At 45.5% G+C, this 22455-nt stretch overlaps 1 protein-coding gene across 1 annotated transcript; it reads left to right on the top strand.

Moving 5' to 3' along the window:
- The first annotated feature begins 11762 nt into the window (after positions 1-11762).
- On the top strand, positions 11763-19110 carry PNMA2 (PNMA family member 2). The gene is made up of 3 exons (XM_082622181.1): positions 11763-11970; positions 14760-14893; positions 15176-19110. Exon 3 carries the CDS (start codon positions 15631-15633, stop codon positions 16723-16725), a length of 1095 nt encoding a protein of 364 aa, XP_082478307.1. The 5' UTR covers positions 11763-11970; positions 14760-14893; positions 15176-15630; the 3' UTR covers positions 16726-19110.
- The last annotated feature ends 3345 nt before the right edge of the window (positions 19111-22455 follow it).

Here is a 22455-nt window from a genome sequence, read left to right as displayed (position 1 = left end):
TATTTAAGATAGATAACCAACAAGGTCCTACTGTATAGCACAGGGATCTGCTCAATATACTATAATAACCTGCATGAGAAAAGAATTTGGAAAACAATAGATACATGTATATGTATAACTGAATCACTTTGCTGTACACCTGAAACTAACACAATGTTGTTAATCAACTCTATTCCCATATAAAATAAATATATTTTTTTAAAAAGAGAAATGCCACCTCAACCAGTGCTGGCCTGGCAGCCAATGCCAGGCTGCCTGGGGCCAGGTGTTCACAAATCTAAGTCAAAATGAGAAAAATAAGGACAATACATATAATTTTTCATAAAGCTCAATTTATGCATATGTTTAAATTCTAGAGTTATTTTTCTCTTTATTAGTTTTAGTGCAAAAATGTTCTTCATTTTGTAAGACGGTACTACAGAGTTATGCTGGGCTTTTTTTTTTTTTTGGTGTCCCTATTTTGGCAAGATAAAAATTTGGCATCCCTTAAGTTGTTCCCCAAAATTGTTTTTGAAATTTAACAGAAGAGTGAAAGCCAAAGTCTGCAACTTCGGCACCAGAAAATGGGAATTGGACAAGAAGTTAGTGTTTGAATCAATCTTCAAACTCTAAGCCTAATAAAGATTCAACTGGTACACACAGTCAGGGAATGAGGCCAAAGACTGTTCACACACTCATCTGCTAAAAACATGAATTCTGAAGGGACCTCACCTGAATTGAAGATAAATACAAAGGAAAAAATATCAAGCTTATGAAAAATTATTGCAGAACAAGGAATAAGAGATACTACCTCCTGGGGGCAGGGAGGGGGAGTTCAGGAAACTCTTTGGCATCTTCAGTGGAGGACAGGAAGATATCTCTCAAATATAAACAGACATGACACACTAAAGAATAGACTCTATCACACCAAGCCCTGATGTTAACAGTATGTTAAGAAACAGAAAATACTTGCCAAGAGATGGCCTGGCACTCACAGCAAGGCCTGAGCGATCTCTTGTCAAATGTAAATTTCACAGAGCATCAGTATCAGAGAAGGCCACTCGGTGACCACGATGGATCAAAATAAAGACGAGACCCCTCCAGAAAATCACATCTGATAAAATATGAACGTTGTCCAAGTTACAAAATACCAAACAAAGTCCCCCATCCGAATTAATATGAGTGCCCACTGCTTATTTACCAACCACAGCTTTAGCTTCAGTCTAATCTGCCCTTAGAGATAAGAGTTATTGAGATACCTAATCACAGAAGTGTCACCCCTTTATGACAGCACCCAGTCCAGAGGGAATGCTCGCTTCCTTGGGCCCTCACCAAAACACCACACCAAAGCCCAAATCTCTCTCTAATGCCCTCCTACAGATGCCCCATGGTTCCCTATGGTGTGTGGTCTCTCTCATTGCAGCAAGTAATAAACCCAACTCATTCAATTCTCATTAAAGTCAGAAATCAAACAGGGAACCCTAAAAAAACCGCCATTATTCAACATAGTTCTAGGAGTTCAAGCAATGTAATCAGACCAGGAAGAGAAATAATAAACAAAGGCATTAGAAAAAAGGTATAAAATTAATATTAGATAATTAAACTGTCCCAAAAGAATTAATTGAAAACTATTAGAACGCAAACTGAGTTCAATAAAGCAATCTATTATAAATTAATTTTAAACTCAAGAGTCATTCAGAATGTAAACTACAAAACATCTAGGAATAAATGTAACAAAAAATTTCAGAGGAATAAAGCAAAATATCAGGAAAAAATGGCAAAACAATATAAACTGAGGTAGAAAGACTTACCATCTTAAAAATAAATATTTCTTATAATTCAATATATAAATTTAATAAAATTGTGGTAAAAATCATATCAGGTTTCTGCAACTGAAAATATCTTTCATGGAAAATGCAGCTGAATGGTAGAAAAAATGAAGAAAATTAAGATATTAAAAAGTCACGGTACAGCACAGGGAAAAAAGCCAATATTTTATAATAATCATAAATGGAGTATAATCTATAAAAATTTTTAATCACTGTGTTGTACACCTGAAACTAATATAATATTGTAAATCAACTACACCTCAATTTAAAAAAAGTTATGGTAACTAAAGTGGTATTGAATCACTACGAAATTAGTAAGGCAAACCAATGAAACAGAGCAGGAAGACAAAAACCATGCAGACATATATAAGAAGTTGAGTATATAAAAAATAAGTGAAGAAATATTAATTATTCAATAAATGCCATTAGGAAAACTGGCTATTTGGAGAATTAAGTTATACCTTACTTCAAGTTATAGACAAAAATTAATTGCCAGATTTAAATGTAAAGAAACACAAAACCTAAAAAGGTTTTAAAAGAAAATACAAGTAAATAAATCTTGAAAGTTAAAAAAAAAAAACATGTCAGAAAAGATGAACTACGTAAAATTTAAGTTTGGATGTCAAAAAATAAAGGTCAAAAAAATTAGGTGCAAACTAGGAAAAAAAGTGGAACAAGTGATTTTAAAATGTATCCATTTTAATATATGATTTTTTACATCTCAGTGTTTAAAATATGAATACATGAATAGGAAAATCTGCAAAAAGCAGGATAACACTTGTCACCTATAAATTTGAGAAATATCTATAGGAACTATAATACCCAGTGATGTCAGGGATGCTGAAAAACAGTATTTCCCATTCACTTTTGGTAGGAGTATCAAGGCTGTATAATACACAAAATGCTATCAGTGGTTATTTCTAGCTAATAAGATTATCAATGATTTCTTTCTTTTTAAATTGCGTATCAGAATAATCACAATAAACATCATATTTTGTCATGTTATTTCTAAAAAATAGAACAAAATAAAAATTGAATTCAATTAGTTTCTCAAAGTTATTTTTCCTAAATTCAGCTTGTTAGTCACTGCCCCCCTAATACCATCCCTACCACTCCCACATCACTGGTTTGGAAAACAAATTTTCTACTTCATTAAAAAAATGTATTTATACATATAAACACATATATGTGCGAATACACACACACGAAAGCATTTTCTTTATATGAACAGGGTTGTGAGACAGAAAGATCAGACTTAGGCAGTACACAAAGCACTCAAGAATACGGTGCTGTTGCAAGTACGATTCTAAATGAATTTCAAAGCTCCCATAAAACAACAGACTTTAGTTACATGAATACGATTCTAGGAAACAAAGCCCTCGAACTTCTTTGCCAGGTTTCATTTGATCCAGCAGTTTTGAGAAGTGCCAGGGATAATATAACATCCAAAGCATGAGCAACAAAAGAAAAGACAGATAAATTGGACTTAAAATTAAAAGCTTCTGTGCATCAAAGGACACTATCAAAAATGAATAGACACCCACAGAATGAGAGAAAATATTTGCAAACCTTTTATCTGATAAGGGACTAGTATCTAGAGTATATAAAGTACTCCTAAAACTCAATAACAAAAAGACAAACAACTCAATTTAAAAATGGGCAAAGGATTTGAATAGACTTTTCTCCAAAGCTATACAAATGACCAATAAGCACATGAAAAGATGTTCAAAGTCATTATTCATTAGGGAAATGCAAATCAAAACCACAATGGCATACCATTTTATACCCACTAGGATGGCTATAATGAGCAAATAACAAGCGTTGTGCAGGACATGGAGAAACTGAAGCCCTTACATGCTTTTGGTGGGAATGTAAAATGGTGCAGCCATTGTGGAAAACAGTTTGGCAGTTCCTCAAAAGTTAGACATAGAATTACCATATGACTTAACTATCCCACTCCTAGGTATACACCCAAGAGAACCAACAGCATATGTTCAAACACAAGCTTAAAAGAATATTAATAACAGTATTATTCATAATAGCCAAAAAGTGGAAAAACCCAAGTATCAATCAACTTGTGAATGGATAAATAAAATTCGGTCTATACAAACAATGGAATATTGTTCAGAATGAAGCGCTGATCCATGCTACAATGTGGATGAACCTTGAAAACACTACACTAAGTGGAAGAAGCCAGACACAAAAGACCATACTGTATGATTCCATTTATGTGAAGTGTCCAGAACAGGTAAATCCATGGAGACAGAAAGTAGATGGTTGGTTGCCACAGGCTGGGATGACGGAGGATTGGGAAGTGACAGCTTAAGAGATACAGGATTTCTTTTTGGAGTGATGAAAATGTTCTGGAATTAGTAGTGATGATTGCATAAGATTGTGAATGTACTAAAAGCTACTGAATTATAGACTTTAAAATGGTGAAAATGAGAATTTTATTACATGAATTTTACCTCTATAAAAAAAAAACAAAAAACAAAGAACAGCCAGGGATAGCACAGCTTTCTTTCAGAGCCTTTAGTGGAAATAGGAGAAGGAGATTAAGGCCTGGCCCAATGACAGCCCCAGGTAGGTGACTGTGCAGATAGCATAGCTTGTGAAGACAAAGCCAGGACTATAAGCTGGGCTTCCTGACTCCTAGCCCAGAATTCTTTCCACAAGGGAGCTGCCTTGGAATCAGAGCCCAGGCAAGCTGTCTGTATGTCTCAAAAGCAAACCCCAAGCCACCTTCAAGACCAGGTGTTTTCCCTTCAAGGCACTATTTGTTTGCAGCTTTTGGCCTAAGTTACCAGCCTTGGCCATGGGCTGCAACCAACCCAACTCAGATGTCCCTCAAAACACCTGCCAGTGTTTTCACTGACTCCCTCATTATTTGCTTGTAGTTCATGATTTACATCAAGTGGGAAAATCACATTGTCATCACATTGCTTTCATCTTAGAGAAGCATGTCATTCATACTGTCAGGGTTGGCCTCTGTCCCAGTGATATTTGAAGCCATGTCTTGTGTTTAAAAAAATGATGGACAGAATATCAGCAGTGTAGGGCACATCCATAAAGACAGATCAAAGGTCTCTTTCATAAATGGCTTCAAAGAATACATTGCAAAACGGAAACAAAAAAAGTAGATTCTCAGAACTACTCAGAACTATTATTACAATAGTTAATTCTTCGGAGATAAAATGAGAAAGGAATAATTAATGCAGAAAGCAATTCAGTACATCACAATGATTAAGAGGCGCTTTAGTCACATAGACCTGGGTTTAGATACTGCCTCTGGCTTTTAGTTAGCAAGTTGCTTTGCAAGTTTCTTTTATCTTCAGATATTCCTTTTACAAAATATGGATAACAGTAGTACCCGCTTAATAGAGTTGTCTTAGCATAAATAAGATAAGATACCAAGGGGGAAAGGGGGGGGGGTGGGATGAATTGAGAGAGTGGGATTGACGTATACACACTATTGATACAATGTATAAAATGGATAACTAATGAGAACCTACCATATAGCACAGGTAACTCTACTCAATGCTCTGTGGTGACCTAAATGGGAAGGAAATCCAAAAAAGAGGGGATCTATGTATACGTACAGCTGATTCACTTTGCTGTACAGTAGAAACTAACACAACATTGTAAAGCACCTATACTCCGATACAAATTTTTTTAAAAAGAGAGGATATATGTATATGTATAAATGATTCACTTTGCTGTACACCTGAAACTAACACAACACTGTAAATCAACTATACTGCAATAAAAAAAAATTTTTAAAGATAATGCGTATAAAGCATTTAACACAGGGCATACCCCATAGAATATATAAAGTTTAATGGGATATGAAATATTTTGCCTACAAAACTAAATGGTACTTTTAAGTTCACTAACTATTTATGCAGTGGAACTGAGTCATAGAGTGGTGTCTTGCAAGAAGAAATAAGGGACTGAGTCAGGAAACCTTGGTTCAAATCCTACTTCCAGCACTTACTAAATAACAAGACCTTGGAATAGGTCAGGAAATGTCACTACCTCTCAGTGTCCTTATTTACAGAAAGGGAATAACGCCTGTATCAGAAGGTTTGGGGGCAAGTTTTAAAATAATATATTCTACACATTCTAAAATACAGGATCTAGAACGTAAATGTACATTCTAGGGAGCAATCAAGATGGTGGAGTAGTAGGACGTGAAGCTCACCTCTTCCCACAAATACATTCTAGGGTTATACAGTGCTACATAAATAACAAGGTTTTACTGGTGTAGGACTGCAGTGGGACTGGGCAGTGAGAGGGACAGTCCTAGTTGTGGGACTGTCACCCGAGTTCCACAGTCTTTCTGGGCATTGATTTCTCCACCGCTAAAGGGAGGTGATCATTAGGTTTCTTTCAAGCCCAGACATTCAACGGTAGTACACATGTGAATCCATGATCAATTTTGACTCTCCCTTCTTTCTCAAAGAAGTAGAGAGCAGCACTGTCACCAAAGGACCCATAAGAATACTTAGCTTGTCTTTACCAAGGGTGGGAAAATGCCCAGCCCGTGCCTGATTTCCATGGTCCACAAGTTCGTGAACCATGCAATGTTCAAGAGGTCATCACCAGATGTTGTCACTGGAGGTTCAGTAACAGCAATTCTCGTCTCCACCCTCAAGCTACAAGGGAAGGAAAATGGAAGAGGCTGTTTAGCTGGGAGGAGTTTTCTTCCACTCAGGCCTTGGGCCCCAGGCTGGGTGAGTCTATCTCATCCCAACTGTAATTCTTCTCACGTCCTCTCACAATGAGGTCATTGCAGATCAATTAATTGAGTTACAAATTTTCCAGTCATCAAGAACTTGTTAAAATTTAACTGATTTTAGGAATATTATTCAGCCATGAAAAAGAAAGAAATCTTGTCACAGGCTACCACGTGGGTGAACCCTGAGGACATGATGTTAAGTGAAATAAGCCAGTCACAAAAAGACAAACTCTATGATTCCACTTACGTGAAGTACCTGGAAGAGTCAAATTCATAGCGACAGAAAGTAGAAGGCTGGTTGCCAGGGGCTGGGGGGGATGGGAATAGGGAGTTAATGGTTTAATGGGCACAGAGTTTCAGTTTTGCAAGATTCAAAAGTTCTGGAGATTGGTTGCACGACAGTATGAATATATTTAACATGACTGAACTGTACTCTTTAAAATGGTTGAGAAGGTAAATATTATGCTATGTGTATTTCACCACAATTACCTTTTAAAATTTAACTAATTATATGATCATTTGGGAAATCAAGAGTAACTAATAATTATGGATCATCACGATTTCCTTCTCCTCCCCAAGTACCCTCCTCCTTCAAACCCAGATGGGTCCTAGGTATTTTGGAATCCAGGACACATGAATGTTCATATTTGTCTCCCCTTTTGAGATGATGTGGCCTCTAAAATATCAAATTAATGCCCTTGTTCTAGGCTCCTAGCCAAATCTCTACCACACATCCCACTAACGAGACATCTATTTTGTTGAACAGGCTAGTCTATTATCAAACAAGTATCTCTGGGGACAACCTGTGTATCAGTTACTCACATAAGAGATGGATGCCTTCAATCATTGGGATTTCTCTCTAGCTAAGATTAATATGAAGAAGAGATTTTTTTTAATGTGGACCATTTTTAAAGTCTTTATTGAATTTGTTACAATATTGCTTCTGTTTTATGTTTCGGTATTTTGGCCACGAGGCATGTGGGATCTTAGCTCCCTGACCAGGGATCGAACCCACACCCCCTGCATTGGAAAGCGAAGTCTTAACCACTGGACCACCAGGGAAGTCCCGAGAAGAGATTTTTGAATGGGAGAAGGTGGGGTGGGGGAGAGCGGGAAAGGAGAAGAGTGATTTCAGAACTCATTGCTTTTGGAGAAAGAAAGATCTAGAAAAAGCATCATCATCAGGATGGTGTAGGAGTGGCATTGAACAGTAAGAGGGCAGCAGAATCACTGGGCATCTAGGGCTGGGAAGATAATCGACCTGGGGAGAAGGGATGGGGGCATGGAATGGAAGGGACTATCAGAAAACATTTTACAGTCTTGGGGATTTTGTCAAGTTCAGCAGCCCTCTTGTATAGGTCACTCACTGGCACCTGCCCTAGGGAAGTGGAGAATCACTCCCCTGACACTCTAGTCTATGCAGGTTGTTTGCTGCTGGGAAAAGAGCCTGGGAGCCCCTTTGGAAGGGATGCTCATGATCCAGTATCCCTGGCTGAACAGTTGGTTCTGGCTAAACTGTGTCCGAGGTGGAATGGAGGGAATTCCTAGGAAGAAGAGGGGAGGCGGAGGGACCCCTGGGCACTAGCCAGGAGAATTAGGCCAACCATGCTGCTCTCTATTCTAAAAGGCTCAGAGTCCTTCACAGGTGGTGATCAACTTAATCTCACTGCAGCCCAAGGTGGACATCCCCAAGGACACAAAGGAAAAAGAGAGTAATGAGATAGCCTTCCTCATCCACATTCACTACACCGGCTCTTTCCTTTCACCACCATCTACCAACCCAGCCCAAGCCACACCCATTGCTTTCTGGTGCCAACTTGTTCACACCTGCAAATGCAAATGCAGGTGGTCCACCTCCCCTCATCTCCCACAAGCCATGTGGCGTCTGAGCTTAGGAAGCCTGTACCCTCCCTTCCCAAAGCCTTGCTAGAAGAACAGCAGGACCTCTAGAGCGACAGGTGGACAAAGCCACTTCTGACCATACAATAACGACACATGTAAGTACAGATTCAGGGGAGGAGGGAGGCATGAGTCAGGGAACCCAGGATCCACTCACTCTAGTTCTCCTCCACCTCTCTCTGTTCCAGGACTTCAGATAGGAATGCCCTGGAATGCTGGCAGTTACCCTGCTCGTTAGCTGAAAACTAAGTAATGGCTACTCAATTCAGTCAAAGTGGTGGGTTCAACCATGCTTTTGGAAATAAGCATTACTATATACATAGATAGAGATAGAGATAGATACACAACCCCAAATTCCTTTTCTCTCTTGTATAGACATGAAATCTTCAAACACTGATCCTGGTAAACAGACCAGTCCTGGTAAAAGCTCGTAGTCATGCATGAAAAAAATCCCACAGGAACAGCCGTTATGTGATAAGGCAACATTGAAAATGAAAATCCAGGGAAGGCTGCCGAAAGACCAAGCCAGAATCCCTCTGTTACTAGTAACTGGATACCTAAAGCAAATGTGTGTTTGCAGAGGCTAAAACTGCCTGGGGTATTGGTTGGGTATTTCCTCTTCCAATCTCCCCCTCCACGTGCCCTAGGTCTACAATTTAGAATTTCTACTAAATTCAGAGAGCGTGCAAACAAGCAGCTCTGATGATCAAACATCCAAGCTTCTACGTGGGCAGGAAAAGAGATGTGTTATTCAACCCAGTGAAACTTTGCCTCTCCAACTTGAGTTGTAATTCACTGCCAACATTATAAAGGCGGTCACTTTCAACCTCTGCCCTCTGATCTGCCATTTTTTAGATGATTTCTTCCTTATCTCAAGGCATTTTTCTGCTTCCTTTAGGACATTAGAATTACCATCACAACGAGTTGAAGATGAGGGTATTACACCAGTATGCTACACAATCACTCATTGGGTGTGGTCCTCACCCAGTGTATTTCACATCACTCAGCTTTCAGTATAAGTCAGATTATTAGGAACTTTTACTTTGATTGTCTGATCACTTGGAACAAAGTGACTTCTTGGATTAAGTTCTCCCAGTTGACTCATAGTGAAGTATGGGTAGCAGGTACCTCCTTCCCATGTGTATAAATCAGAGGACAGCGCTGGGGAAGGAGGAATCAATTAAGTAATTAGCTGTCATTTGAAAGTGACAGCAAATGGTTTGTCTCTCCTAGAATTGATCCTACAGAAGTCAAAAGCTGCAAAACTCTGTGCCACACCACGAAACAGTAACGTGTTCAGACCATTGTCATCAACCCTTAGTTGTTCTCTGATGATTTCACTGTATGCCTACAACCTAAATGCACTTATTATCACTCGGTGGATAGGTATAGACCACTCCCAACTACTCTGGAAGACCCTTAAGAAGAAATCACCTTGAACTTTTAATAGCTAACCTTCACCTGACCCAGAAAAGCAAGGCACACAATAGGTATTCAATAAATAATCAATCATTGATTTCTTGTCTTCCCCAACGGGCATGGGAGATAAACAGCAAACAAGTGCTGAAACCTTTCACACTGTAATTTATCACTTGAGAAATTAAGGCTGAGGGGAAAAGAATTGCACAAGTATGAAGGTCACCCTGATAAAGAAAAAAACACGTGGTATGAGAAGACTTAAAATGCACACTGTACATATTTGCCAGAGATAAACGTCTTCCGAAATTAGGTTTACCAAATTGGTCTTCTTTGTTTCCTCATTAACACAGTATAGGGGGGTCTAATCCATCTGTGACAGCCTATTCAAAATGTGAGGGTTTTTCCCTTTTCTTTTCTTTTTACCCTTTGAATATAATCCACGCAGTCCCCATCCCCAAAGCCCCTCCCAAATAGTGGCCGGGGGGAGCGCTCTGGGAAACCCTTGCTGAGATACTTAGCGGAACTTTGTTCTCCACATGGGCTATTTAGGAGCGTCGCGGTTTCCTCGCGTGACTCCACTGCCTCTCGGGTTCTTCTCGCGGTGCGAACAGGAGTCAGGGTGCTGAGATAGATTCTCCCTTGCGGTCCGGGGAGGCGCTGACCATGGTCCTTGCCTACGAGCTTGGGCCACGAGCGCTGAGGGCGCCGGAGGAGAAGCGCTGGGAAAGCTCGCGGGGCGCGGCGGGGAGCAGCCGTCGAGGCCCCCGCCCCTCCCGACCCCCGGGGAGCCCGCCGGCCTGTACGCGAACCCTCCACTGCACGCTCGGAGCTGCATCGAAAAAGGGTGGGGCAGCCAGCCGCAGCTGCAATTGGAAGCCGCCCGGGAGGATTTAAGAAGAATGGAACCGCGGCCCATCCCCTCCCCCTCCAACCAAGAGACACCACCGCCCCCCCCCCCAGCCTGAGATAGGCCCATCCTTTACCCCCACCCCCTCCTTCCCAGGCCCAGGGAGGCGCGGGCAGCCTTTGTGGGCACACAGCCGCCCACCAGCGAGCCCGAGCCCCTCGGCACCCTGCACGCAGGGCCGGGTAGGGTGGGGTGCGTATGCACATGCAGGGAAGCAATGTTCGAGGCGGGGCAGGACGGTGGGCACGCTGGGATCCTCGGTTCTCCACCGAACTGGAAGGGGGCGAGGCAGGGGCGATCCCCACGCCCCATCCTCTGTCTCAAACACCGCCTCCCACCCGTACCAACCTGGTCATTGATGTTCTGCAGGGCTTCCTTGCCCGAGGCCCGCCGGATCTCCACCTTCCGGCCCGATTCAACAGATGGCTCCCCGCCGGCGCGCCGGCCCTGCCGGGAGTACGGCGGCTGCGGGTCCGGGCCCAAGTGGGCGACGTCCCGCTGCTGAGCCACCACCTGCCCCGAGCCCCGGCCCACCGACAGCGAGTCGAAGTCGATGGTCTTGTTCTCTGAGGACCCTTCCACCGGGCAGAACATGCCACAGAATTTCTGCCGAGGCTTGGGGCTGCCTGAGCCCAGGTTTTTAAAAAAGGCAGGGACCTCTTCGTCCTCTGCCGCCTTCCCGGATTGCTTCCTCTCAGCCATGGCGTGGGGAGGCTTGGGGAGGGTCCTCTCCGTCCGTCAGTCCGTCTGCCGGTCCCTAAGTCTGCCTGTCTCTATGCACCAAGCCCCCGGCTGCTGCCGCGGCTGCCGCTCTCTGCCTCCCGCAAGGTGTACAGAAAGGAAGGAGGGCTGGCGAGCGAGTGACCCACCCCTCCCGGTCCCTCCTCCTGACCCCGCTTTCTCCCCTCCCTGCCCACGCCCCCCGCCGCCGCCGCGCGAGCTCTGGCGAGCAGCAAAGTTGGGTCTGGGAGGGTGGCCGCTGCGGCAGCGAGACTGGAGAGGCTGCCAGCTCCCGGCAGCTGCGGGAGGAGGGAGGCGCGGGCGGGGCGGGGGCGGGGCGGGGCTCCGGGAGGGGCGCAGAGGCGGGGAGGCAGGGGAGGGCCGCGCAGCCGAGGGCCCCGCGCTCCGGAAGTGAAGCTGCCAGACCACCGACTAATGGATGCGGAGCTGAGGGCCCGCTGACCGCTCTCGGCGCCAGGGTGAGTAGGGGGCAGGGCACGCGGGGGCGAAGATCGTGGGGCGCAGTGCCTGGCCCCCGCGCCCCGCTCCCAGACCTGCCTGGCCCAGGCACCTCTCCCCCACCGCATTGCGGAGGTGGGCCAGCGATGAGGGCTCACCGTGGGGAGCGCTCCCTCCCTCTTACCCCGGGTGTGAGCTGATGGATGGGGAAAGGGGCACGCACTGGCAGGCGCCAGGACACCGGCGTGGGGGGCAGAGGAAGGGGCGGCGCTGAAGGTGGGGGAGGCATGGTGCAGGCCGCGCGGAAACGTGGGGACCATACGAGGCGCGGACACCAAAGCTTCAGTCTAACCACGGGCCTTGGTGGGCTACTGGGAGCAGAGATTGAAACAAGGCCCTCACTTAACTGCACCCACGGCGGTAGGGGGGCGCGCAGCATGGCGGAGAGAGACACAAGGGCGTAGCAAATACGGAGGGGGTGGGTATGGAGAGAGAGACCTAGGTCTGCGTTCTGTGCGAGTGTAGCAAAGCGTGAAGTCTGCAAATTCCAGCCCAGCACGGCCCCTTAGGTGTATCGTGAGGTAGGACGCAGGCCCGCTATATTGCCTGAGGGCGCTGTGTACCGTAATTGTGCCAGTGCGCCAAGCAGGGCCCAGCAGAATGTCTTCCTTTGGTATCTTCCGTCCCGCTCCCCCGCCAAAGAAGGCGGAAAGATACACACTGAAGCCCACTCCCCAAATCTCCAGCCCTTCTCGGCGCCCGGGGCGCCCCACCTCGTTCCACCGCCCCTGTAGAGGACTGCGTCAGAGCCGCGGGGTTTCCTACGATGCCAGAAGCCGAGCGCCTGGGGCGTTAGTGCGCGTGCGTCTAGGGCAGGGTAAGGCGATGGGGTGATGATTGCCTTGAATTGTGCGAGGCCGAGCAGGGGAAAGATGTATGGAGACTTGGTGTGTCTGCGCGAGTAGATCGGCCACAGCCACCGGGTTGGTGGCATCAGAAGGCATCTTGATGAGTGACAGTAACACGGCCTCTGAGGGTCCGCCATTGCTTACTCCTATCCCCGTGTATTTGCCATGTCTCAGTCCCTGTCCAGGGTGGATTACAGCCCCGCCCCTCTCTCCACAGTGGCAAAACCCCGCAGAAATGATGCGCATCCCTTTGCTGGCTCGAATAGGAGCTCTGGGCATGCTCAGTAACCAGGGCGGGTTTGGGTTGGGAAACTGTTGACCGCAGGAGCGTCGCGCCGGGCAGAGCAACCGAATATTCTGTACCATTGTCCTCCCTTGCCCCTGGCAGGATTAAATGCGGATACCCTGCCCTCCTCCACAATTGTGAGGGATAGTTGGGCGAATGGAGTTCAATTTGGAGGACAACCAATCCCAGCTTGAAGATAAGCCCACCATGATAGGTGGGCAGGAGTCTACGGATAAGAAGGAGAGGAGGAAGGAGAGAGGAATGTCCGCATGCAGGGGGATGAGGGAACCAAAGGCAGGCACTGGGACTTCGCACCAGATGTGCTTTGCATTTGAATAAAGGGCTTCCACACGAATTACCTCATTTCCTACTCCCTGCATCCCCCTGACATGAGTGCTTCCTTATAACCACTTTCAAGGGCTCCAGGGTAGGAAACAGAGTTAGATGCTTTGTCCAAGGTAACTATCTAGTTAAATGATCCAGCAATTCCAGTGGGGTCTTCCACCTGAATGTTTGGTTCCTTTTCCAACTTATCCTATCTTTGTGTGAGAAAAGACAAGATCTTCTCATTTTTTTCCCCCATATCCAAATATTTCCAATCCTGGCCTTATTGTGTATCAGGGACGTTTCGCTTGCCGTCTTTTTATTTGAAGGTTGCATTGCAGGTAGAGATTGCCTTTGGAGGAAGAAGCCACCCAAAGGTAGCCTAACTTCAGCGTGACAGTTATGTAGACCTTGGAGATGTTTCTTCCTGGGTATCTGATGCCTTATGACATCTCATGTTTCCCCTAAATATTATAACGGGGAGGAAGGTCACCCCCATAACTTAGAAGAGGACCGTGAGGCATGGAGGGAGGTGTCACTGGACTCAGATCCCTGGAGCTGCTGGGCGAGGACGCGATCTAGCATTTTGCCCTCCCCGCCCTCTGGCATGCACCCTCCTTTCAACCTTCCAGAAGGACTCGGGAAATGTGCCTGCAGCAGCTGCCGCTGTAGCTGCAGATTGGCGTCTGTGGCATATGGACCCCATTTGGACTGATGGAGATTTTTAGGGGAAAAATGGTCATAGCCCTTTAACACACACTCCACGACAGCAACGGGAGATAGACGCTCTTCCCTTTTTACATTACCCAGTCGCCACCGGCTCGACACAGACTTGCCTCCTCTTTTTTTCTTTGTCCTCAAATGACCCATTCAAGTTCAGATGCTACGAAGAAAGCATCATGTTACTAACTTAACATTTATAGCAAAAGAAACCCCTAGTTATGCATTTGCAAAGCATAGCCAGGCATAACCAAAGAGAATTAATTCATAACTCCAAGTTTATTTGGCTCTGAGATTTTTTAAATTGTTAAACCTATTAAATTGTTGTATCTATGTCATTATATTAAAGTATATTATATAAGTTATATTGCTAAACCTCTATTAAATTGATTTTAAAAGTTTCAGTGTTTCCTAATCGGATTTTTTAATCAAAGAAATGAAGCAACTCAATATTGTTTAGTAGATTTTATTAAACTGTAAAGGATAGTCATATTTTTGAATAAGTGCATTAACAGTCTTCACATTGGATATTATCGAGTCATAAAAGTACACTATTATTATATTTATACAGGGCGGCTTGGCTTGGCTGGAGCTGAGAGAAACCCAGACACGCCATTGTGCAGAGTTGGGTGACATCTTCCTGTGCTACAAGCAGAATACATAAGCTCCGTGGCTGTCATGGAACGTTTTGGAATGCACAAACAGGTATCTAGTCATTTCTCCTGATTTCATTCTTCACGCGGGAAAAATCTTGGCCCTGTCCACAACTGGGGCTCCATTCATTGGCATGCCTGATGAGCATATGGTGGGGAAGCCTGATTGCAGGAGGGTCCCCAAGAGAACGAAAAAGTCACTGTAAGCAAAGAAGACTCAAATACAATGGGAGGCAGAATCCCTGGTCTACCCCCCACTTCCATCCCTAACCAGGTACTGATGCTTCCCGGGAAGGAGAGGGCTGTGTGGTAAAACTGAGCCTTGTTTCCCTAGGAGCCCAAGCCACTCTGCTGGGAGACTTCCCTCCAGGAGTTCTGGGTGCAAGAGTGAAGGCGACTCCCCACTGGCTAGAGAGAGGTGAGGCAGCGGAGACCCAGAGGGCAGTGCAAACAGCTCTTGCACACGCTTCCGATGGGGCAGCCCCACCACGTGGCTGCGTGAGAGAAACAGCAGCCACTGGGCTGCAGAGCCACAGGCCGTGGTCCTGTCATAACTGAGATACTAACCACCCAGCTTGGGTCAGGTCTGGAGACTGCACGGAAAGTGCCGAGCTCTTGCCACTGAGCAGTGAGGGTTATTGGTACAGAAAACTAGGACCTAGGACCCATTCACTGGTGGGTTATAAGTTTAGAAGTTCATCCAGGATATTCTCAATTCTAAGGCAATGCCCATCTACCCCACAAACTAATCTGTAGCCATAGAGTTCAAGCGAGTCAATATCTGGGGCAATGGCACTGGCCCTGTTGGAGGACTGGTGTAGGATCATGAGTGTGGATGATCAGAAATCACTGATGGTCACGGGGATACCAGTGGGCTGCAATGAAGCCGAGATTCAGGAGGTCCTCCAGGAGACTTTAAAGTCTCTGGGCAGGTATAGAGTGCTTGGCAAAATATTCAGGAAGCAGGAGAATGCCAATGCTGTGTTGGTAGAGCTTCTGGAGGACACCGACGTCTCCGTGATCCCCAGCGAGGTTCGGGGAAAGGGGGGTATCTGGAAAGTGATCTTTAAGACCCCTAACCAGGACACTGAATTTCTTGAAAGACTGAACCTCTTTCTGGAGAAAGAGGGGCAGACGGTCTCGGGAATGTTCCGAGCGCTTGGGCACGAGGGAGTGTCTCCAGCGGCCATGCCCCGTGTCTTACCAGAGTTATTGGCCCATCTGCTGGGACAGGCAATAGCACACGCCCCTCAGCCTTTGCTCCCCATGAGGTACCGGAAACTGAGAGTGTTCTCGGGGAGCGCTGTGCCCGCCCCAGAGGAAGAGCCCTTTGAAATCTGGTTGGAACAGGCCACCGAGATAGTCAAAGAGTGGCCGGTAGCAGAGGCAGAAAAGAAAAGATGGTTGATGGAAAGCCTTCGTGGCCCTGCCCTGGACCTCATGCACATAGTCCAGGCAGACAACCCGTCCATAAGTGTGGAGGAGTGTTTGGAAGCATTTAAGCAAGTGTTTGGAAGCCTGGAGAGTCGCAGGACCTCCCAGGTGAAATACCTGAAGACCTATCAGGAGGAAGGAGAGAAGGTCTCAGCGTACGTGTTACGGCTAGAAGCCCTGCTGCGGAGGGCTGTGGAGAAGCGGGCCATCCCGAGGAGCATCGCGGACCAGGTCCGCCTGGAGCAGGTCATGGCCGGGGCGAGCCTCAGTGAGATCCTCTGGTGCAGGCTCAGGGAGCTGAGAGACCAGGGGCCTCCTCCCAGCTTCCTGGACTTAATGAAGGTCATCCGCGAGGAAGAGGAGGAAGAGGCCTCTTTCGAAAATGAGAATACTCAAGAGCCGGAAGATGGGGATGGCTCAGGCCACTGGGATAACAGGGCCAATGACTAAAACCCAACTCACAGGGGGACTCACAGCCGGCAGGGGGAGAGGCAGCCATTTTACCAGGCTAAGACCTTTTCAGTCTTTTTTTTTTCTCTCATTTACACAGTTGAAATCAAGGCATTCAAGCCCGGTCTTGATTCTTCTTTCTAAGCAAAAAAATATCTGAGAGTTTTTTGGACCCTACATAGACTATTAATAAACAAAAAATTAAATTCCAAATACGAGATAGTACGCCTAAAGCAATCTGAACCAGGTTTCCTTTAAATACCCCCCAACAGACCAAAAGAAAGAAATGATGTGAGAAAAAAACAAATCTTTTGTCATCTATGTAAGAATCCAAGCTCTCTGAGTTATCAAGTGTTTTCCTTTCTCACATCAGCAAGAGGACCGAGTACACATCTCTGAGTACCAAGCCACGTGAGGCAGTGTTGGAAGAGCTAACGGTCACAGACCTACCAGCCCGGCCCTGCTCTCAGGGAGAACATAGCCTCCGAGTACGAAAAGCTAAATAACCTTACGTGTAAACAAGTTCACGGCGCCAATAGAAGCCAAGAGAAGTGTCGTTGCCAAATGAGCACGACATCTCTATCTTAGGTTTCTCTCTTTTCTTTTTTTTTTTTTTTTTTTTTTTTTTGCGGTACGTGGGCCTCTCACTGTTGTGGCCTCTCCCGTTGTGGAGCACAGGCTCTGGACGCGCAGGCTCAGCGGCCATGGCTCACGGGCCCAGCTGTTCCGTGGCATGTGGGATCCTCCCGGACCAGGGCACGAACCCGCGTCCCCTGCATCGGCAGGCGGACTCTCAACCACTGCGCCACCAGGGAAGCCCTAGGTTTCTCTCTTTTCTTACTTGGGAAGCACTTCCCGCTTCTCTGCTGGGTGTCAGATAGATGGTTCCAGGCAGTGTGTTGGGCCCTGAGGACACAGAGGTCCACCGTGTGAGGGACATCCTCAAGAAAGAGTAGACATCACAGGAGGGCCTGACAGAGCATGGGGCTGTGCAGGCCACGTTTGGATTCGGGCCAGCCTGGATACAGAGGAGGAGTTTTAGTGGCAACAAAGGGCAAAGAGGAGAGGAGGAGAGCTCACAGTGACTGAGGACCTGCTCTGTTCTGGGCACTTTACACATATGTCATTTTATGGGTACAGCACCCCCAGTGTGGTATAATTAGGCTCATTTTAAAAGAGATGGGAAAAAAACCTCAGATGGGTTACATGGTCTGCTCGACATCAAAATGCTGTCAGGTAGCAGAGCCCAGATGGAAGTGCAGACCTCTCTGACACTGGCTAGTCCTCTCTCCACCGTGATCGCGGTTTTCAAATTGTGCTTTGTAGTTCTGCAGGGACTTTTCAGCAGTTCTCTCTTGAAAATGTATGTTAAACTCTTTAAATCTCTAATAAGTAACAGATAGACGCAAGTGTGTTGATAACCGAATTTTAACACGCTGGCATTTACCAACAGGCTTGCTTTTGTTTTCAGATTGACTCATTTTGTACAGACCTTGGAAGAAAGGTTCCCTTGCGATACGTGAGCACACATCCAAGCTTATTTTAATTCTTCATAGATTAAGGAAGCCATAGCATGTCAGAGGTGTTTAAATCAGGCCGTGCACGTCCTGTGACGTCAAGTGTGCTTCAAGCATAAATGAGCATCATTCAGTTAAATGCTAGGCAAGGCTCCAACACAACTGATGTATAGCATCATGGTAGCTTTGTATGTACAATAAACAAGTGGCTTAACTTCTTGAAATAGCAGTTTCCTCATCAGAAAAATGGGAGGACAATAGAACAGGGTTGTTGCTAAGATCAAATGACATAATGCCTTTTAAGCACTTAGTGTGATGTCTGGAACATAGAAAGCCCTCAATACATCGAGACTCTTTTTATTATTTTCACAATGCTTATTGTCCAGTCAACGCATGCTCTCTTCCTTTTCTAACCGTCCTGCAGTAACAAGTAAATATGTAATCTGCCTGTGAGGTTGTGACAACATTGCATTAGACACCGTTTTGGCTCTTGTGGTTAAGTTTGAGTGCTTGTTGTCTGTTATCTTTGTGATAAATTTTCCAGCCATTGTTGACTATTGTTAGTGATTATAAGAAATAACTTCTTTCCGATCGTGAATAATTTTAACTGAAGAATATCCTGAGATTGTAAGAAAGACATTTTTTAAAGAGGTGCCATTTGTGATCATTTATCTAAGTTATATTTTTCAGTACTGTTCAACTAAAGTGATACAACTGTCATCCTGTACACCCTGATTTCATGTGTTTTTTGTAGTCATGAAAATGGCCTTGTTGTTCTCATGTAGTCACAGTATGCAAAGTAAAGTGTTATAAATGTGAAGTTATAAAATAAATACATGCTGGTAATAAAGTTCTGAGTTTTTTCTGCTTCATGTGTTGTGGTTCTGTATAAACTATGCTTGAAGAAGGGATTTCATTACTAGAAAAAAAAATTGAGAGGTGAGATTAAAAAATCAAGCTAAGACCAAAAGGTCTTGAACTCTTCTAGAAAAGAAAACCTGAGAGCAAAATGCTGGAATGGGAATACTTGGGCTTTGTCTCCAAGGATGAGAGAGAGTTCAGTCCACCCGTCATTGATTTCCCCTTTAAAATACGAGAAACGACAGATGGAGGCCAGTTCCCTTGGAGACCTCCAACTCATTTGCTTAGGCAAGTAACCGTACAGATACATTCACCAGCCTCTATTCTGCTAAGGGTGAAATGACCTAAAGGTGAAATACTGCATTTCTTGGATGAAATCATTTTTCACTATATAGATGTATAGAGGGGATAAAATTTCTCTTGCCTCTGGCCCTCGAAATTTCTCTTCCTCTTTTCTACAGCGCAATGAGGGAGCATTCCTCAGAGGCCATACACAGTGCAGATTGACCCATTATAAGATGGGTGTCTGGAGGAATACCCAGCAGTCTCTCCCAATCACTTGAGCAAAACCTTCCGGGAGACTGGTCTCACCTTGTACCTAATCTGTTTCCGGTCCTGACCCTGGAGACCGAGGCTTCCAAGATTACATAACCTACTGCTGAAGTTAACTTTTCACCAGGGGCCGCCCACCTCTTCAGGCCAAGTCTCTCCTTCTGTTGTCTTCTGCTGTTCGTCCTAAACCCAAGACTCTCTGGTCATCTGTTCCCGTCTTTACCCTCGTGTCCATACTACACTGTGCCTCCTCCCACTGTTGATCTTTAAGACCCTCCAACATGCCAACTGGATATTCCACGAGGTCCTAAACAAACTAGCCTATATCATCGAAGTCCCTGCAGAATACCCTGTCACCATATTCCTTAACTGAACTCTGGTCCTCCTGGTGGTCTGTTGCCCTCAAGTCCCTTGAGTGGAAGCTGCTCGGTCTCCCTCACCTCAGGAGAGACTGGAGAGTGGTGACAGCGTCTCTTTCACTCACCGTCATCACTTGCCCACTTGCAAACACCTTCGCTCCCTCCTGGCATATCCTCACTCACTCTGCTGCACCACCCACCGTGGCTTGGTCCTGACAGGGCTGGACAGAGCATTGGCAAAGAAACTAATGTCCTCGGGGTGGGGGGATGCGGCATTTAGGACGGAATCTGGCTGGGTGTTATCACAAGAACTAGGAAGAAAAAGCTAATGAATACAAACCAGGTCCAAGGGAGACCTACAAGCAAGACTGGAAAAGCAGAGTTTTTAAGCTAGAGCGTTGGAAGGAAGAGTTTTGAAGGAGTGGAACCTGAGATGAAACATACGAGTGCAGTTAAGAGGATCTGAGACCAGTATTGTCCAACTCACTCGGGGTATGTTTTGTTGTTGTCTGACCAGCATGATCTTTGGACGGTCTAAAGGCCCAGGATCAGGGCAGACATCTCTCCCATCCCCCACCTGTTTGGGTGGACCAGGATCTTCTTGAGTTTTTGCCCAGGAAAGACTTAACACTCATCCAGAAGCTCTCCTGGGGAGGAAGATGGTATCCAACAATGGGCTTCTCCCCAGCTAGCCTTCTCACTCTAGCAGGCCCTGGAGTTGTCCCTCGTCCAGACCTCTGTTACCCAACTCTCTGCAGTGCCAAAGTGGTCCTTGACATCCCAAATGGACATTTTCTTAAAAACCAGAGTAACTCCAGAAGTGTATGCCAAAGTCAATTCTATCATAAGAAGAAAAAAAAAAAACAGTGTAGGATTTCAGTGTCTCTTTCAGGCCACCAGCTGGAGCTGCCCATTTATTGTCTGGGCTGCTCTAAGCAGCAGCTGAGACTTCCCCATCTGCCCACACCCCGGCCCCGCCCCCTTGAAGGGAAAAGTTCCCAGAGGGAGGAGTTACCCAGACTGCACCGTGGTGCTCAGGCTGGGAGCCACTGCAGGATGTCCCCAGGGAAGGGCTGGGAGGCTCACCCCCGTCCCACCCTGTCCCAGACCTGCCCCTGCTCTGCAGGCCTAAAGGCAGCCCCACTGAGGGCCTCTCCTGGCTTCTTGGCTCAACAGCTTTGCCAGCAAACTCAATTACTAAAAATGAAGCTTTCTTGAAATAACAAGCAATTGTCGCAAAAGGAAACTCTGTTTTTCCAGCCTCATTGAGGTATAATTGACAAATAAAAGTTGTATATATTTAAGGAGTACAGTGTGATGTTTTGATGTAAGTATACATTGTGAAATGATCTCCACAATCAAGCTAATTAACACATCCATCACCTCGCATAGTTACCGTTGTGTGTTGTAAGAATGCTTAAGACATACTCTCTTGGTAAATTTCAAGTGCCTACTGCAGGATTATTAACTATAGTCACCGTGCTATACATTAGCTCTCCAGAACTTACTCATCCTGCATAAGTGAAAGTTTGTGCCCTTCGACCAACATGTTCCCATTTCCCCCACCTCCCAGCCCCTGGTCACCACCGTTCTACTCTCTGCTTCTGTGAGTCTGACTTTTTTAGATTCTACATGTAAGTGAAATCATACAGTATTTGTCTTTCTGTGTCTGGCTTATTTCATTTAGGATAATGTCCTCAAGGTGCATCCACGTTGCCACAGATGGCAGGATTTCCTTCTACAAGAGTGAACTTTGTATTGTAAATGAACATATGTAAAACACTGGAAACTAGGTTGGTAAAAAAGGGACGCTGATTGGGGCTTCCCTGGTGGCGCAGTGGTTGAGAGTCCGCCTGCCGATGCAGGGGATGCAGGTTCATGCCCCGGTCCAGGAGGATCCCACATGCCGCGGAGCGGCTGGGCCCGTGAGCCATGGCCGCTGAGCCTGCGCGTCCGGAGCCTGTGCTCCGCAATGGGAGAGGCCACAGCAGTGAGAGGCCTGCGTACCGCAGAAAAAAAAAAAAAAAAAAAAAAGGGACGCTGATTAAGAAAACATGATGACTAAATGCAATGTGGTATACTGGATGGGATCCTGGGACAGAAAAAGAAATTTAGGGAACAACTGAGGAAATCTGAATGCTGTGTGGACTTTAGTTAACAATAATGTATCAATACTGGTTCATTTGTAACAATGTACGTATTGTTCATAATAGAGGAAAGTGGGTTTGGGATATACAGGAACTCTCTGTACTATCTATCCAATAATTCTGTAAATCTAAAACTGTTTTAAATAAAAAGCACATTAACAACAACAACAACAAAAAAAGGGACACTGAGTTCTGCTGACTCACCAAAATAATGCATTCCCTGGTAATATCCCATTCAAGGGTGTTAGCCTTTAATGACATTTCCTGTGCTTGGGGACCTGCTATTCCAAATAG

Source organism: Mesoplodon mirus, assembly GCF_964341445.2.
Source record: "Mesoplodon mirus genome assembly, chromosome: 1".
NCBI lineage: Eukaryota > Metazoa > Chordata > Mammalia > Artiodactyla > Ziphiidae > Mesoplodon > Mesoplodon mirus.
Note: the sequence above shows the minus strand (reverse complement) of the source record. Positions and strands in the feature narration are given on the sequence as shown.

What these genes read in the sequence shown, in the direction of transcription:
- PNMA2 (XM_082622181.1), top strand. Translation starts at nt 15,631, where the DNA reads ATGGCACTGGCCCTGTTGGAGGACTGGTGTAGGATCATGAGTGTGGAT.